The sequence below is a fragment of the Aristolochia californica genome, unplaced genomic scaffold (genome assembly GCF_029961685.1).
Source record: "Aristolochia californica isolate CCGP_79_NKW_82.1479 unplaced genomic scaffold, dmAriCali1.0.hap1 SCAF_2, whole genome shotgun sequence".
Classification (NCBI taxonomy): Eukaryota; Viridiplantae; Streptophyta; class Magnoliopsida; order Piperales; family Aristolochiaceae; genus Aristolochia; species Aristolochia californica.
The window spans coordinates 42,681,802-42,701,373 of NW_027181881.1; the positions used below are offsets into that span (position 1 = coordinate 42,681,802).

At 37.0% G+C, this 19,572-nt stretch overlaps 1 protein-coding gene and 1 pseudogene across 1 annotated transcript; both read left to right on the plus strand.

Moving 5' to 3' along the window:
- The window catches only part of LOC137955563 (probable histone-arginine methyltransferase CARM1), a 29,709-nt pseudogene extending 16,123 nt beyond the window's left edge, over positions 1-13,586 (plus strand).
- A 423-nt stretch (positions 13,587-14,009) lies between these two features.
- LOC137956849 (stress-related protein-like) lies at positions 14,010-16,260 on the plus strand. The gene is made up of 3 exons (XM_068804494.1): positions 14,010-14,174; positions 14,477-14,701; positions 15,332-16,260. Exons 1-3 carry the CDS (start codon positions 14,118-14,120, stop codon positions 15,803-15,805), a joined length of 756 nt encoding a protein of 251 aa, XP_068660595.1. The 5' UTR covers positions 14,010-14,117; the 3' UTR covers positions 15,806-16,260.
- Positions 16,261-19,572: the final 3,312 nt, after the last annotated feature.

A 19,572-nucleotide genomic window follows, 5' to 3' on the forward strand; every position in this document is an offset into this window, starting at 1 on the left:
TTTATCTTGAATTTTCTGATTCATCTGTTCCTTGTTATTTGTATTAAAAATATAACACTTGTTTCAGTCTTTAAGTATTATTTAATTTATTGTGGCAAATGTAATAACTGTACATGCAATTGTCTTTTTGGCAACACTGTGCTCATTGATGATTTGTCATTCATTGTGCTGCTTCATCGCTACTTTATTCATTGATTGTTTTCTCAGTTCTTTCTGTTCCTATCCCACTTATTGTTTCTTGGATTTTTAAATGTGTGTTCTCTGGATATATGGGTATTAAGTTCTATGCTATTATTAAGTTTCTTTTATTTTTTGGAGAACAGTGCTGTTATTAAGTTTTCATTTCCTATACAAGTAACAGATGTTAGCCTGACTCCTTGAATCGGTCATTCTTCTAGGATACACTTGGCTCCCTTCAGTGATGACTTCTTGTATGTTGAAATTGCAAACAAGGTATCTTCTATAGATTGTCTGTTCATTTTTCTCTTCTTATATCTAAACATGATGCATTTTTCATGGTGTATGCCATAGAGTTGTATCTCTTGATAGTAAACTATTAGTTTAACTTTGATGGTGAGATCATTTCCATTTTGTGCTTCTGATGTGATGATAATCCCAAATATTTCATATTGGAAGGTATAATTAGAATTTATTTAGTTTAATTTATTCCTTAGGAAAGTTGTTTCTAGTAGAACGTAACTTCCCTGGATTAAGGGACTGCAGGGACATGGATGTAGTTTTTATATTATTGAAGCTATGAATAGGAGAGAAAGGTTTGTAAAACCTAATTGTTTCTATCCCTTTATAAATTTCAACATGGTATCCGAGTGGGTCTTCTAGTGTTTGTGGGTTGACATAGTTTAACTTGCAGCGGTAATGTGTTCTTTTTTGGTTAATCAATCTTCTTCTTTGATGTTTTAATTTTCTACTGAACTGAGAAGATTCATCTATCAAAATCTAAATATTTTTTTTGATAGGGGGAGTGGGTGCAAATCTATTAGGCGATGAGATTGAGTAGAGAGGACCATACCTGCCAAGCAAAAGGGCAGAGTAGGAGAAGGTGATTAACCGTTTCTGGGTTGTGGTTGTTTCACCTCTATAGATTATTTGTTGTAAGGATCTTATTGAGGTAGGCACACTATAGAAAGAACTTGATCTTATAGGGGGCAGAAAAACACCAAGTGAAAGCAGCCTCATGCTCCATTACTGTGTTTATATGCCGAGGAGACTGAGAATTTACCATTTTCTTCAAGCATCCAAATCATCTTGTCTTTGCACATGCCTAAAAATTCTAAAAAATCAATATCATTAATTAGGCATCAAACAACAGTTAGATCATGCCGAAACTGTAGATTCTAAGTGATTTCCCCCCATGCATCAACAATAGTGTCACGATGGATAATGATTTGCAATTGGGAATGTATGGTCCTTTATAGGCCCAGTTTCGTTCCACCAGTCATTCCAGAATTTTATGTTTGACCCATTTCCAAGGAAGTCTCCAATTCAGGGACAAACAGTGCCATCATAGGTCTCCATGCATCTTCCCAACAAAGCTTTGCAGCTACCAAAGGTCTTCACATGTTTGTTATGGAGGAGTTTAAACTTTTTTTTTTTTTTTTTTTTGAGAAAGTGATGAATTTATTAAAACCAAGAAACATAACAAACTAGATTAGGCAGGCCTCCTCCTTACAAGAAGGGCATGGAGAGAGGGCCCTCTGCTTAGCATAACCATCCGCAACGGAATTTGTGGAGGAGTTAAACCTTCAAAGCCATTTGAGCAAAAGGGCCCGATTCATGTCTCTAGTGCAGCAGATTCTCAATCCACCAAGCAGTTTAGGCATACAAATCTCATTCCAGCTCACAAGGTGATACTTGAAATCATTTCCTGTACCCTGCCAAGAAATCACTTTTTGCTGACCTCAATGCGGTGGCAAACTAAAGTAGGACACAACATGAATGATAAAAAATAATTCAGGAGACCAGTAATGCAAGACTTGAGGAGAGTAAGTCTACCAGCTTTAGAGAGCAATTAAGCGCCTTTCAAGCTTTTCAATCAGGCTTTTGAAGCTGGCAGTCAAACAAAGGCAGACCAAGGTAGGTGGTGGGAGGTCAAGCAGCATCCCAAGTTATCCGCGATAAAGCTCATCAGGATTAATATGATATCCCAACAGTTTGGTTTTGTGCCAGTTGATCTTCTGTCGGGATGTGATCTCAAGCAATCCAAGGAGAGTTTTAATCTTCTTTATCTGCTCAAAAGTGCCTTCCCCACAGTAGATGGTATCATCAGCAAATTGAAGTAGAGAAACATCAAAAACAGCCTGAGCAGCCACAAGGTTGAGCGGCCTAGCATTTCTCGCCGAGTAAATCAAGGAAGACATACGTTTTCAAAAAAAAAAAAAAAAAATCAAGGAAGACATATATTCAGTAATAACATTGAACAACAGTGGGGATAGGGGGTCACCTTGTCGGATGCCTCTAGTACCATTAAAGAATCAACAACGATGTCATTGAGAGGAGGGAATAAGAGGGCGAAGTGATGCAACTTTTGATAAAAAAACGCTAACATCTTCCAAAGCCCATGTGTCTAGGAATGTCCTCCAACAACAGCTAATTAACTCGAGCTTGAGGGCAAATCGAGGTGTTTCAGATCTCTTAAAATGATCAAGAATTTCATGAGTAGCTATAGCTAAGTAAAAAATGTTTCACCCTTCACAAATGCACTCTGTTCGTGGTGAATGATCATAGGGAGGGCTGCCTTGAGCCTATGAGTTAATAACTAGGAAATGGTCTTGTAAGAACTGGACACAAGACTAATGGGTCAAAAGTCACTAGGGTGCTCCACATCCACTTTTTTTGGGATGGATGCGATGAGAGAGGCCTCCATGCTTCAATAAGATATACCTTTGTGGTAGAAGCTTTGCACCATAGATAGAATGTCGTCTTTAACTATTGGCCGGCTTCTCTTTTAGAATTCCCCATTGTAGCTATCAGGACCAGGGGCTTGGTCATTAGGCATGTTCAAGCCAATAGCCTCAATTTCTTTGATCAAAGGTGTTGGAGTTTAGGCCTGACAATACACTCCTTTGAGTATAAAGCTGCATAGAAGCTAACTAGAGCATTTTTAATAGAGGTTCTATACTTCATCATGATGCATAATAAGGTAATTTGGTTAGTCTTCTGCCTCGCCGAAGTGGCAGCATGAAATTTTTTTGTATTGGCAACTCCCTTGGCCAGCCATTTAAAATGCGTTTGCTGCTTCCATTGTATTCGTTCACTATGAACAAGAGTTTGAAATTTGTTTTGAAGAGAAATTCGAGTTTAAAATTCAGTAGAGGTGAGGCACTTTTTTTTCAGTATAATCAAGGTTGGCAATCTAAGATAGGAGAGAGGCCTTTTTTGCATTGGCTGTAGAGCGTCGTTTTGAGGACCAAAGTTTTAATTTAGCTTTCTATACCTTGAGCTTCAGAGGGAGTGTCCAACTAGTAGTCCTAAAAACATTAAAGCTTGATCATCAATCAACAAGGAGCTTATCAAATTCTTTCTCCATCAGCCAAGAATTCTCAAATTTGAAGGGTGTAGGTCCCCCACCACCCGAACATAGGTGTTTAGTTTGTATCGGCTAGTGGTTGGAACCAGCACAGTTCAAACTCTCCCAAACACATTTTCATATAGCCGCAACCAGTCATTATTAGCCACAGAACGGTCAAGTTTGGAAAGTATAGGCTGCTGCTGACTGTTTGACCAAGTGTAGGATTTGCCCCACAAACTGATTTCCTCTAATTTGCAACTTCCAATAAAATCAGCAAAACCTCTCGTTAAAAATGAAATTTGGTTAGCTGGGGAAATTTTTCAGTGCAGAATTGTCTTCTGCTTCAATCTCTGTTTCTTTTTACTCTGCCCAAAAGATCCATCCCCTTCTCTCTGATGGTGCCATTCAATTCTGCCTCTGAAGACCTCTCTAAACCTTCTGTCCAAACTGGCCCACCTGACCTCTTCACTCAACAGGGAATTTACTTCGTCTAGTGATATATCTGTCCGAGATAACACTTTTTTGTGTTCTGTTTTCTGGTAACAGACCAGAGAACAGCCTGATTTTCTATTTGATGGCAGACCAGAAAAGCTCGATATCCAACCTGCAGGTGGGGTCAAACACCCATAAATAACAAAATAGGAAGACAGCCCAAGGAATTCATACAAAGGGATTGACACAAGCAATTCCTAAAATACAAGAAAAAATTTCTAAGATAAAGTTCAACCCACTCTGTGGAATTTATGGAAAAGAGAAAAACTTCAACGACTTATTATAATCAGAGTACATGAACCTCTATTTATAATAGAGGAAGGTAGTAGAGTCCAATTACAATAAAACTACCTTTGTCCCAATTACACCTAAACTCTAACACTTAAAGATAAGTCCTAACATAATTAAATAACTCAATATAGATAAAATATAAACATAACTCAAACTAAAACTCCTCTAGGACGTGACCATAAGATAAATATGGCTTTGTGAGTCCTTGTTGATCTTCCAACTTATGTGATAAGGATGCCAACTTGTGGTAATCATGGTGGGTCCTACTTCTTATGAGCTTTAGTCCATCTTGTGGGCCTTCTTTGGTCGTGTGACCCATCATATAATACTCTTAGATATGTGGGCCTTCCTTGGTCGTGTGGGCTTGGGCCCTATATTCCAACACTCTCCCTCAAGCTGGGGGTGAGAGATCATCAAGAACTCCCAGCTTGTTGCAAATGATGTATAAAATCTTTTTATATAAAATGGCACATCTTCCAATACGCCTTCATCTTCCAACACTCCCCCTTACGTTGTTGCATCCTTCCATGAGTCCCTGCTGACATAATATAAGTGAGAGTAAAAATCACTTCTAGTCGTATGATATTGCTCTTTAATCCAGTCAATTAATTCATGCTGGATATTCGGCACACTCCTGTCTTCTATAGGTAGTTTGTCTATACGCTGTTTGAAAGTGTAATAATAAAAAACTCCTCCATCACCCTGTCCCTCCACAAGACAACGACTTTCAAGCGGTAGGAGTAATAAAAGCCATTAGAGGGGGGTTAGTGGGTTTATTTATAATGGTGTCCCAATCCGGACATCGACTCTCATGGTATCCCAACCGTGATATTTTTTAGAGTTAAAATTTATCGTGGTGTCCCAATTCGGGCACCGACTCTCATGGTGTCCCAATTTGGGCACCGACTCTCATGGTGTCCCAACTATGATTATTTTTTAGAGTCAAATAAATTGTGGTATGAGAAAAGGTACTAAGGCCACCTCTTCTTAAATAATAATGTCCCCAAAGAGACATAATAACTGCAGCTGAATATAACATGACCATCTTCCAACTCATATAACACGAACCAAAATTATAAACCTTGTAGAAGGACCCATGAAATAATCATTATCCGATATAAATATTTTTTTCTTAGATGCAGAAGCTTCATCTTTTGTGCACCCCCTTTCTTGAATATTTTGGTCAAATAAACTTATCCACAACATATGGAATAAAATACCTCTTTCTTGTACTTCTTCTACTTCTCCCCCTCAAGCTGGGAAGTAATGGCAGTGATCCCAGTTTGAACTAAATATCATAGACGTAGCCATAAACCCATATAACAGAGATATATAGATAAGCCCTCAAACCAGGGAGAAGTGAGATATTTTTCTGATATATCAACTCAAAAAGTGACGCAAAACAATGGGCATAAATTCGGATTTTTCAATACAACAGAATACCAGCATGACCTTTGATTCTTTGAATGTGAATATATCTTTAAATATAGATCAGATTGACATGAAATTTTTTCCTTATGAAACTAGACTTAAATACCTTTCATCCAAGTATAACTTCTCTTTATAAAATATAGTTATCAGAAGATAAATAATATGAGCATTGTTTTTTTTTTAGCATGACCATTGACTCTTCCAAGATCAGTATCTCCTTAAATAAAAATCATACCAAGAATTGGTTGAATAGGTAAGAAAATAGACTTACGTATCTTTTTTTTTATATATAATTCTCCATATAGAGTCTCTTTCTTGATAGCATAAAATACCTCGGAAGTTGAAGCTTTCTACTGTTGCTTGAACCTCTTTTTCAATCTGACCTTTGTTGCTTCTAATATCGATTTATCTTTGTAGATAACTCAGATAAAAAATTGGTTGAATAGATAAAAGAATACACTTACAAATCTTTCTCTTGATATATATATTTCTCCTATAAAGTCTAGTTCTTAATAGCAAAAAATACCTCGGAATCTGAAGATTGTTGCTGCTACTCGAATATTTTTGCAATCGGACCTTCGCTCATTCAAATATCGATCTCTCTATAGATAACTCCGATTGGAACAAATCGTTTTTCTTTAGAAAGTAGACTCAAATATCTTTCCGCCAATATATAATTTGCAATATTAAGAACTCCGTATAGAGGTAAACATCGCAAAGCAAACTACGGGTGTAGGGACAGAAAAAAAAAAAAACTACGAACCAAAACTTAGGGTTTAGGGTTTAAAGAAAATGATCTCATTATCTCTATGGGTTGACCTAGTCAACTCACAGAACCTGCTCTGATACCATGTTGAATTTATGGAAAAGAGAAAAACTTCATTGACTTATTATAATCAGAGTACATGAACCTCTATTTATAATAGAAGAAGGTAGTAGAATCCAATTACAATAAAACTACCTTTGTCCCAATTACACCCAAACTCTAACACTTAAAGATAAGTCCTAGCATAATTAAATAACTCAATATAGATAAAATACAAACATAACTCAAACTAAAAGTCCTCTAGGACGTGACCATAAGATAAATATGGCTTTGTGAGTCCTTTTTGATCTTCCAACTTATGTGATAAGGATGCCAGCTCGTGGTAATCATGGTGGGTCCTACTTCTTATGGCTTTGTGCCCATCTTGTGGGCCTTCTTTGGTCGTGTGACCCATCTTATAATACTCTTAGTTATATGGGTCTTCCTTGGTCATGTGGGCTTGGGCCCTATCTTCCAACAAAAATAGTCAAAAGTTTCAATATAAATATAGAGTTTCTAAATAAAAAATATATAAATATAGAGTTCCAAAACAAAAAATATAGGGATTTGGTCATAAAAAAAAAGAGTTTTACAATCCTTATAAAGATTAACATGAAAATATACACTTTAAAAAAAAACATGAATAGGAAATTTCATCATATTCGGAATTGCTGTTAATTTGTTGGCTGCTTCTGGTGCTGTGCAGCAAAGCGGCAGCAGCTGCCGATGGAGAGCAAGCATGAAGCCAGCTGGCGCACCGGTAGCAATAAATACAATAGACAGTGATCCTTCTTCTGGATTGAAATGTAAATATGCCTTTCAGGAATATGCAATCACTCTGCCAAATTCCTGGGCCTTAAATTCAATAACTCTCTCCCAAGAAAGAAGCGAGTGGTCAAAACTCTGTTAGTGATGCAAATTGAATGAAGAGTAAAAGCTACTTCAGATAAATTCAGGTTTTCTAGGTGCTAGCTGGAACCCCATATTGCCCAGCTAAATAATCAGCCATTTGTGAAGATAATGTGGTCTATTAGTTTCCACATTATTGATGATCTCACCGACTTTCAATAAGAAAGCGGCCTCTTCAATAGGCTTCCACATCTGACCTCATGCAATTTGGTGGGAGGCATGCACCTTCTCTGACGACATTTTCTTATCTCTCCTCCGACCTGATGACATCTTCCTTTATCTTTCAGGGTTGCCTAAAGCAAATAATTTTCCAATAGACTCAATTGAATAGAGACTAAAATGAGCGCCAAATTTCTGATTTTCCCTGCCTCTCCCCGACCAGACGAAATCAAATGAGTAGGCTATGGGACCAGATGGAACTGAACAAGCAGACTATATCAATTTGCTGAGATGAATATGTCAAGTTGACGAGTCTGGTACCAATTTGCAGACATGTAGAGAAGGTAAATCAAAAAGCAAAGCAGAGATGATATAGAATTTCACTTGTCTAAATCGGAGTTGAGCTGTACTCTAGTCATGGGAGAAGTGTGCTGGACTGAGGGTTGGTGAAGATACAGTGTTGAAATAAGAAATGCTTCACTTAGGTTCTCTAGAAATTGAAAACAAGGAGAGCTGAATAGGGGACAAGCTGAAAACTGAATGACGATCAAGAGAAAAATATTCTACAAATAAAGAGAAAAATAGTGTGGATTGAAGCTTGACATAATCTCTGCGGGTTGATTAGTCAACCCACAGACCTAGATGACTTGCTCTAATACCATGTTGGAATTTGTAGGAGAGAAGACATGGGGAGAGATTAGAGTTTTCAGACTGTTTGTAATTAAAACAGTACCAAAATTATATTTAGGAATCTACTTTTTACAAGAAACAACTTTCCTGGGAAATAAATAAGGACTAATTAGCTAAAATTAATGTCTTCCAACAATTCCCTTGCTTTTTTGGAATCAAACCGTGCTTGACTTTTTGAAAATACTTCCGTGATTATTGGGTTTATAGCGTAGTATTAAGTGTGTGCTGTGTTGCCATGTAAATGTGGTGCATCTTTTACTGGCTCTTTTTTGAGATGTGTTATCTGAATTTTGTTTTCTTTCTTTCTTTTCTTTTTTATTGTTCCAGGCCCTCTTTTGGAAGCAACAGAATTACTATGGGGTGGATCTTACCCCTTTACATGGATCTGCATTTCAAGGATATTTTTCTCAGGTTTGTCTGACTATTTGTATATCTGTTGAAAATTTGGGAGTTGGTTAGTCTTTTTATAACTACAGGGGCCACCATGTACGTGATTCTTGCAACTTTTATTTGGGACTGATATTTTGCACTGACTGGAAATGATCGATCTTCTTGTTTTGATGATATAAGTTGACAACTTTCACAGTTGTCTATTTTTATAATGCTGCAATTTTGTTGCTTTTTAGTGCACATCTGTTATCTGGATGAGATGTATGAAGTTTGGTTTTATATGCAGCCTGTAGTAGATGCTTTTGATCCAAGGTTGTTGGTGGCTCCAGCAATTACCCATACATTAGATTTCATGACTCTAAAGGTAAGTCATGAGACAGGTCTTACACATTTCAACATTAAGGACTTATTGAATGATCTGGTCGTATAAAATATTTTAAGCGCATCTTTTACCTAGTTAAAATTCGAATGGCATCTACCTTAATGTTCGTGGCAATCTAGATTATTTTGAATGGTTTTATGATTTTTTCTTAAATTAAAGAAGATTTTTTTTTGTTTTGATATCTGGCTGGTGTATGATACTTCATAAAAAACAATGAACTATTCCTTCATCTATCTAAGATTCTCACTTTCTCTCTCACATATACTCATCTTCTTTTCTCTTTTTAGGAAGAGGATCTATATGAATTTGGTATCCCCCTAAGTTTCAAAGCTGCTGTAGGGACTAGGGTACATGGGCTTGCATGTTGGTTTGATGTGTTGTTCAATGGGAGGTAAGCTTTACAGATTACCTAATTATTATTTGCTCCTTTCTCTATTGGATGCGAGTTCCTTTTTTTTTTTTTTTTTTGAGTGATAAATAGTTATTATTAAAGAGGAAGGAGGAACCACATTTCAAAGTTGAAGCCCCCAAGATATGGCTTCTTTTAATTACAATCTTACTTGGAAAACTTGTCTGCTCTGTGTCATTTACATGACTACTTCCCTGCGGTGTTTCTGTGCTACTTAATTTTGGGGTAGTTTGTGCTCTTGCACTGTTTTATAAGTTACAATTCTATGGAGAATTCTCTTCTCTTGACTGTATTTGTTAACTTTAAAAATGTACTTTGAGTGCGACAAAGCTTGATAAACTCGAAGGTACTGACTGAAATCTTCACTGTGGGATAGTATGTAGGCCAACTTATCGGTTTAGAGTACCTACTTGTGCATGGTCTAGCTTATTATTTGCCTCTGTTACATGCCTCTCTTGACTTTTTGCTATAAAATCTTCACCAAGTTCGTTACTAACGTAGAGCATTAATATAATATATGGTCAGTAAGAGCTTAAAACCCTAAATAGGTTTGTTCTTTGACACAAAAAGTGCAGAAATAGAAGAGAAAACCAAATGTGGAAAATCCTGTCCTAAAGGTATCATTTTGAAAGACTCCATTCTTCTGTTGATACTGACATCATATTTACTTGCTTCCTAAGTAAATAGGGAACCCACTAGTGCTTAAAAGATTAGTAAGACGCTCTAGGCTTAACTAGGCTGGACAACAACAACCTTGAAGTAGTAACACGAATACAAAGAAACCATTAACTAGACTGGTAATTTGAAGTAAGAGAAATAACAAACTAAAACCTGGACAAGCTACTTGTGGGCTTTAGGTTTAGGTAGTTCAGGCTTGGCCTTTTCCATACCCTTGTGCTATTCACATGCAAGGCCTGCTTTACAAACTCTTGTATGTTTGTGTCAGAAAATCTTCACTTAGATTGGTGTCTCGCACGCTTATTGACCTAATGAGTCTACTCATGCAAATGGGTATCCATCAAATTACTTGCTAATTGTTGTGGCTTCTCAGTGGTACCGTAACATCTTATATGTACATATAGTATTATTGAAACCATGATGACTTAATAAAACAAGATATGGCTCAAGAAGTAAGTACAACCGAATTTTTTTCAGTCACTTCCAAATTTTTTACTTCTTTTTGCTGGACTTACAGTTTGATTTTGTGAGCAATATGTTCATCTTGGACTTCTAAAGTCCATGAAAAATGTAGACTTACTGAGCTGGAATTCGTGAAAGTCCTGCTAAAACCTATGGGTTTTAAAAATTATGGGAAAGAGTGAAGTAAACTATCTGAATATTTCTTGAAATTGATTGTTTTCTGATGCACGAATGGCTTGGAATGATATACCCTCTGCAGTTCTGTTCAGCGGTGGCTTACCACAGCACCAGGAGCTCCCACAACACACTGGTACCAACTACGTTGTGTTCTCTCTCAGCCTTTTTATGTGATGGCTGGACAAGAAATTACTGGCAGTCTTCACATGGTTGCAAACCATGCCCAGAGCTATACAATGAACCTAACTCTCACAGGTTAGCTTTTAAATCACTTTCTCTTTGTTATGGTTACTGGGTTAGCTTTTAAATCACTTTCTCTTTGTTATGGTTACTGTTTCTTGAAAGATGACTTGAACTCTGGCTGTTTGCAAATTATGTTTCTTATAGCTAAAATGTGGGGTGCTGGAGCTGAACAAGGAGGCATAATCCAAAGCTCTACTGGTAAACTTGATCTTAAAGAACCATATTATCGAATGTCTCAACCTCCGGCCTAGCATGTGGGCACAAGATCAACAGCATCAGTTAATAAACTCCCAGGTATCCTACAAGAATTGCTAGAAGTTTTTAGCTAGTTGCTTGTTCTTCAACTGGTCATTCAACCCTTACAACTTTTTCTTAATTAGGAAAAATTATAGTGGACAACTTCCACAAATTTTAGTAACATTGACTGTTCATAATTCCCTCGGGCCTTATTGGTAACTCATTCATATAGAAGAGTTAGATTATTCTAAGCCTATATTTATATTATATTGTATATATATATATATATATATATATATATATACTATTTAATAGTCTGGAGAGTTTTTTTCTTTTTCTTAGTAGTTTGTTACTTCTTGCAAATCCTATGTAAAAACGCAAAAGCTACTGTTTCTCATTAACTGGAACTGTGACTATGTTCCCCTAAAATTTTACTTTTCAGGTACTATAAGGGAAAAATTGGAAAAAAAATCGTTGATTTGTTGAGAATGTATTCTCTCTTTTGCTCCATCTTCCATGAGAATAGTTTGTAGAGATTTGATAGCCAATTGGAGACAATTTTTTTCTCTCCAAGACTACCTCCTGGTGGTGAATTGACCCTTCTCATTAGCTACAGATAGTGAGTCTGAGGTTCATATTTTTCTGATACTATAAGGTTTTGGAATATGCTCTTGAGATTTTGCATTCAAACATTAATGCTGTAATGGTCTGCTTTATATTTTATCTATTTTGCAAGGACTTAGTTCATTTTATAGAAGAGTTGTTCTTCTATATGGTGATAACTGCTGCTATCTTGGGGTCTTTACAGATCATTTTACTTATTAGCTTGTATACTTCATGTGGTGATCATAAGTATAGGTCTGGTGAAATCACAAACATGTTTAGCTGTATTATTCTTTTAAAATTCGAGCTTTCTAAAAGATTGTTGGAAACCCACCAAGAAACACAAATATGTCACAGTGGCCCTTTGTCTGAATTTTTTTGTTTCTGGACAATGTTGGAGCATACCTCATTCTTGGATTTGTGTGACTGATGTTATGCCATGAAATAATGCATACGTGTCATTGCATTCTCTGACCCATGTGGATCCTATTTTTTTTCTTTTCTGTTGCATGGATAATTTTTGGTGCTTTGTGAAGGGTCAGGATTCTCACTTGGACGGGATATGTCCATTGTTTTTTGTATATATAGCCAGTTGGTAAGAAAAAAAATATAAAATATCAAAATTGCAGTTCAGGCAATATGTTCCAACTAGTGTGAAAATTTCTCTGCATAATGATCTGCTGTTATTTATAATAAAGGTTGCCAAGACACTAAATATCTGTTCACTTCTATCCATGTCCTTTACTGTTGGAATGCCTTGCATGTCTGCTCCACTGCTTAAACTTAGCAAGAGCGTCCTACACATCCTAGAAATTTGTGTGACATGACTCTAGGCACTTCCTGACTGTGGGGAAGGTCATGTTTTCATCGAAAATTGGAATTGAAATTAGTGGTGTAGTTAATTGGGGAGCCTTGTCTTAGAATATCAGATATTATCTGATATATGAGTAATGAATGTTTACAAAAGGCTGAAACTATTTTTGAGTGAAACCTATATGGCAAGGAATCATCACGTTCAACTGCCTGCAATTCAAAATGATTGTTACCAATGTCACAGTAGGTTCCTTGTGAATGAGCTCGATTTATTGGGAGCACCTATTTCCTGTGCATGGGTCTCATACTTGCAAAATGAGTTTAAGCCTTTACTATTGCATCAGACTTTTAGTTGATAATATTTACTGAACACGGAAAGTTGTTTTGTTGTGCTGGTGCATGTGTCATTGTTGTTTATCCTAGTATAAATTCATCGGTAGATTCTCACTTGTTTTAATGCGCCACAGGAAGTTGCTCTTCAATCTCAAGAAGGGAGTCAACAAGGTCATTGCTAGCGAACTCAGATGAACAGGCAGAACGACGTTATAGCACAACTCGCAACTGTGATATCGTGTCTGTAACTAATCTCATTCTCCATCTTGTAGGTTCATGCTTTTACATCATCAAGCCAATGACCCCATCCTTGGTAGTTGAAAAGGGCTTCATGTTTCGCTTGATTATGCATTTCAGGGGCCATTGAATCTAAATCAAGTAAAGAACCAAATTACTGAACAATCCTTTACTACCCTTACTTACCCATCTAACCTTGTGTGCTAGCAATGAACCACACAAGAAGCAAATGGATTTTGTTCTCTTGTATGGGCCGAAAGATGTATGGACCTGATTCTTTTTATTTATTAGTAAAAAACGATGCTACTTCTAGACACGTCTGACAACCACGAGCGCTGCTTCCAGAACCGCCGCTCTGATTCCATCATCCATCGCGAAGTCGACCCCACTTGTTTTCTCGAATCATCTGACGGCCCACCTCGAACTGTGACGTCCTTACATCGCGTGCCACCATAGCTTTCCTCCATCTATCCAATACTGCCACGTGTTCAACTTGAGACGAGTGCTGTCTACGTGGCAACGTTACCTTCCTACAATTTTCCACGGTGGGGGACCACCTCAAGCCGGAAACGCGTCGCCCTCCCTGTCTCGGACCCCAAGTAACTTACCCTCGAAGTCGTCAAACCTTCACGTCGCGTGACCTCTGCTAGCCAGTCGGTAGGCGACACGTGCTAGAAGCGTCAACCGACGTGAAGGCGTATTCGGGGCTGGCTATATAATGACGGCCTCTCATTTGTAACCTTCACATTTAACGTTTCTGTAGCGATTTTTGTAGGGAATCGGTTATAGGCAGCTCTGTATTTTCTCTCGACTCCTCTCGTGTTCTAGGGTTTGTCAATAATCAACGATGGCAGAGGCCGATCCAAAGCAGCAGCAGCAGCAACAGCAACAACAAGCCGAGCTGGTAAATGACAATTTCTTGCTTGTTTTTTGTTTGTTTATCTGGAGTTATGAGATTTCAGTGGTAGACGTGGTTGATGCAATATTTCATTCGAATTAACCTCTTTCTTCATGGTGTCTTTGCCATATTGGAATTTTTTTATTTTTTATTTTTCAATCGGTTAACCCTAATGCAGTTTTGAGCGGAGAAAAGATTAGGATTCTGTGTTTGTGCTTTATTGCCTTCTTTTTACGCCTCGGACTTTTCTATCTGGTCGGATTTCTATAGTGTGTTTCTAACTGGTCCTTTTCCCCCCTGATTTACAGACTCAAGAAGAGGTGCAGCGATTGAAATATCTGGAATTTGTTCAAGTTGCTGTTATACACGCGATTGTGCTCTTCTCCAACCTTTACAATTTTGCGAAGGAAAACTCTGGACCGCTGAAGCCTGGCGTGCAAACTGTGGAAGGAACAGTTAAGACCGTGATTGGCCCTGTCTACCAAAAATTCCATGATGTTCCGTTGGAGCTCCTCAAATTTGCCGACAACAAGGTTAGTGCTTCTTTTGCCTACAATGCTTTCGAGGTTTATGTAACTATTTTTAGGCTGATTCATTTCCAATTTCAAGGGTTCAGATGTGCAGCAGGCTAATATAACTGGTAGGCGTAATTCTAATTTATTCTGCAACTTAGAGATAAGCTAGAAATTATACAAGGTTTTAGGTTGCTTTCTGGCTGAAAGCGTCTCCGGAAGCAAACGAGCGACATTTTCACGTTATAATTTAAAGAACTTCCACTGCGAGAATATTGTTTCCGTCAATTTGGGGCTTTCTCCTCCCGACTACGATTTTGACGGCTAGTTTTCTCCCAAAATTGTTTCTGCTTGTATTTCGACGAACCGTTGTTTATGTAAACAGCTGCAAGCGCTAGTTTTATCCCAAAATTGTTTCTGATTGTATTTAGCTCGATTGGACATCGTGTACCGAAAAGCTCGAAAACTCAAAAACGTTCCAGAAATTGCTTGCGTTACGATGGAAACCTAGCTAGGCCAAAACTGGCTTTGCATCTAGATTCTAACCGATATGAGCTTTTCTACCGCTATCACGTGACCTGCCGGGAATCTGCATCGAGATCATCGAATACGTAGTTGATAATTTATGTTCTGCAATTTGGTATCTGACAGGTGGAAGGTTTGGTGAAGGAAGTCGACCGTCACGTGCCTTCGTTGGTGAAGGAGGTGTCATGCCAAGCTGTGTCTGCAGCTCAGAAAGCTCCGGAAGTGGCCCGCTCTGTGGCGGCGGAGATGCAGCGAGCGGGCGTAACGGAGACTGCCACAGATCTGGCGAAGACCGCTTACACCCGCCTCAGTCCCAAAGCTAAGGACCTGTACACCAAGTACGAGCCCGTCGCCGAGCGTTACGCTGTGACGGCTTGGCGTTCGTTCAATCGTCTACCTCTCTTCCCAGAGGTTGCTCACATAGTGATGCCCACCGCTGCTTACGGTTCCGAGAAGTATAACGACGCCGTGCGTTATTCGGCTGACCGAGGCTACAGGGCGGCCTTGTACATGCCGCTGATACCAACGGAAAGGATCGCCAAGGTTTTCGGGGGCGAGAATGAGACGGTTGTTTCTTCTACGGGCGTCGCAGCCCAGTGAACGCGGCCTGCCTTTGGGAAGGAACTGTTGAAGAAAAAAAGCAGCTTGATTTAAGATGGCGGTGAAGTGGTAATATGTGTTTCTGGATGGTGGTATATTGAAGTGCTTTTCTTTGGATGGAACTTTATTATATTCTAATGCACTTGTCATTCTAATTAGCTCAAATCGTATCTACGGCAATGTCCATGAGAGTTATAGGTGTGTTACTTGTAGAATATGGGTTTGGAATTGTTTTTCATTTAAAGACATACACCTTTATATTATTATTAACCTTAAGAGTTCGCTCTCAACAATATAATTATCTCTACTTTGTCACATTAATCCCAGTAGCACTTTTTTTTTTTTTCTTTTAGTAGGATTAGGAACCGAGAATGGTCAAGATATCCTCAATGTTTGATGTTGTAGTTGTAGATCACTTACCATTCCTTAATCTAAGTTCTTCCACTTTGACATTCCTTCATTTGTTGCTCTTTCGTCATTATTTTATCATTGTTCTTTCTTTTTTGGAGGTCAATTTCATGATTCAGGTTGGTAATGGGAGATTTCATGATACATGCAAACATCAATGATGATTGTTGTAGAAGCGTGTGGTACTATTTTTTAAACAGTAACTTGACAGCTCAACTATAATCAAGTTACGATTTTCCCAATTATATCTCAAACATAATTAAACTATGACATGTCCAATATAATCAAACTAATAGACTTTCCTAAATTAGACTCCTCCTAAGCAAATTGGTCTTATTATCGGAAGATGGGTTTAACTTCATATACTAAGGAGAAGGCTCACATAATGATGGTATGATAGTAAATAAAGAGTCAACTCGTAAAGATGGTGTTGATGTAATTAGTTTATGATTTATGTCTTTTATTCATTCTTACTATTACTAGGGTAAAAGATTTAATATTTTTTATATTTATAAATATAATTTAAAGTGGAGGGTTCGGATAAGTCCATTACCCTAATCTTCTCCCTATTTTTTTCCAAATTCTTACTCTTCCTCTTTTTCCTCCTAAAACTTTATCTCCTCAACTTTTTTTTTTTTTTCTCACCCTTTAATCCTATTCTATTGTAATTGTATATCACGGATTCCTAAGTAAACTCTAGTTTAATCGGAATGACCTCAATCCTATTACACCCTATTTACTAAATTGTTACACTATTTGGATATTATTAACAACTATGATACTAGTTTGAGGGGGAGTGTTCGTACTACTGATGATGTCTACTATCGATTTTTATCATTTAACCCGGCTCAATTTGGGTTCGGCTTATTTCGCTAAATTGGATTTTAAACCAAAAAAAAAAAAAATTATAAGAGGGGAGAAATAAAAAGAGTTTTGGATTATTAATTTTAGTACGGAATAAGATTTGGTTTGGAAAGAAGTCCTTTTTGTCTCTTCTGCACAGATCAATTAAAAATCAATTTCTCTCATTCGGAACAGTAGCGACAAAGACTCGCCGACTCAGCTTCCTTTCCTATTGGATTCCAATCGCAAGAGATTCAGTTTCCTATAGAACTACCAAGGATGCAATTGCAGAAACTATAAATAGAAGAAGAACCGAGAAGAACGACAGTGATCGTTCAACGTTTGTTCCCTGCGAGAGAATATGGTTCCGGGTTTTCTCTGCCTTCTGCCATTGATGATGAATCCGCCGGCTTTTCCTCCTGAAGAGGATGTTCATGTCGATGAATACGGTTGCGTCGGAGGAAATGTTCCACTCAAAAACATCCCAGTAGGTTTCAGGTTCAGACCGACGGATCAGGAGCTTGTGTCCAGCTATCTCGTAAACAGAGCGTTTTGCAGACCGCTTCCGGTGAATCTAATGCAAGAGTTTGATCAAGGAGAAATCCACAAACACCCTCCTAACAAACTGGGTGAGGATCGAAAACTTTGAATTGATATGATATTGCTTTTGTTTTCATCAACTCGCTGTAGAAACTCTTGTCCGAGGGAATATCGATCCTAATTTCGATATACTGGATTGTTATTCTGTTGCAGTGACGAACTCGACGGAGAGGGAGATGTTCTTCTTCACGCGAATGAGCAAAACTCTTCAAAGAAATAGAGGGATTTGTATCGGAGAGAGTGCTGGGTTGTGGAGATCCTTCCAAGACGACACGCAGATTCCTGATTCGGAAGGGAGACGAATCGCTTTTAAACGCAGTCTCTGGTACTTTCGTGGGCAGTTGCCGAAAATCGTGAGAACGCGATGGTTAATGGAACTATACTGGTTGGAAGGCGACGAACTGAGAGAATCTAATCAAAAGGTAACGAAAGAGCTTCGGCTTTTACAAATGACCAGTGGCTAAAGTACCGATTTTTATAGATGAATGTATGAATTAGTGCCTACTGTTCCAGAGGGAGACACTATTTTTTTTTTTTTTTCAAAATCTCGTCTGAAATTTGAAAATTTGATCTTAGAAAAGTGATTTGAAACTACAACTTGGTAATTCTGGAATAGATTTTAAGTCCAACTTCGTCTCCCAAGTTCCTCTCAGTTCATATTCTGAGATTGGATTCAGAGTCAGTATTTGTTGGTTCTCTTTCCTGACTAATTTTAAAGTGCGTTGCTGTGTTTGCTCTTCACTCCACAGGCAGAAAAACTGGTTTTGGGACGAATACGATACGTACGAGCAGATTAAAGGGGAAGATCCTCAGATTAAACAGAAATCTTTTATTTCCTTTGAGCCATTGTTCTTCTCTTCAATTACTGAATACAGTTCTGATTGGGCTAACTCTGACTGTGCTGCTATGATATTTGATTTTTTTTTTTTTTTTTGTATTGGATCAGAGATTGCCATTCAATTCCATGACTCGGTGCCTTGTTCATGCATCTTGGATATATTATATATATAATTAATACTACTTAATGATTAATTAATTAATAATTGTGTAATTAATCACATAATTACATTAATTACTTAGTAATAAATTATATAATTACTAATTACTATGATGAATTAATTAATACTTATTTAGTTCCATTTTTTATTTATTAGTTTCTTAATACTTAATTAGTTATTAACTTAATTTATTATTCATTAATTAATTAATTAAACATTAAAAATAATTATATTAATTATATTTAAAAACACAAATTAACCGTAATGAAAGATTATTTGAATATAAATTAACCCTAATTAAATAATAACCCAACCCCCTACTCTCCTCTACAAGAAAAAATGTTGAAAGATATGGAGGGTTACCATTTTATTTATTTATTTAAATACATTTGTTGAGAGAGGTAAAATCTCTCCCAACAAATTTCAAATTTGTTGATAGAGATAAATGTCTGCCAATGAATTTTTAAAATCGATGAGATAAATTTATTATTAATTGAATTATTTAATTAGTTTTAATTTTATTTAAAAAATAATAATTTATTTCTTCATTTTGCCTTATCTACTATTTTAAGGGGGTAATATTTTTACTTTCTTCATTATTCTCTTTTTTTCCTTTCTCTTTTGTTCCTTTTTATAAATTATTAAATTAAATTAAAAAAATCAAATTTCCAAAATATAAAATGTAAATTTTTAAAAATAATAGACCTTTTCTAGATAATTTGGAATAGAATTTAGGGTTTAGTGTTTATTGTCCCTTTTCCAGCAAATTTCAGAATTTGCTGGCAGAGGATCTACACATTACTAGTCAATTTCAAAATTCCCTACTAGAGGGGTAAGCTTATATATTTGATTTTATAATTTAATTAAATTTTCTATATAATAAAACATAGTTTTAAAATTATCAAATTTCTAAAAATA

Excerpts from the sequence above, each read along its gene's own strand:
- LOC137956849 (XM_068804494.1), top strand. The coding sequence starts at position 14,118 with ATGGCAGAGGCCGATCCAAAGCAGCAGCAGCAGCAACAGCAACAACAA. Across the intron at positions 14,175-14,476 it reads AGCAACAACAAGCCGAGCTG|ACTCAAGAAGAGGTGCAGCG; the intron begins GTAAATGACAAT and ends CCTGATTTACAG. Across the intron at positions 14,702-15,331 it reads TCAAATTTGCCGACAACAAG|GTGGAAGGTTTGGTGAAGGA; the intron begins GTTAGTGCTTCT and ends GGTATCTGACAG.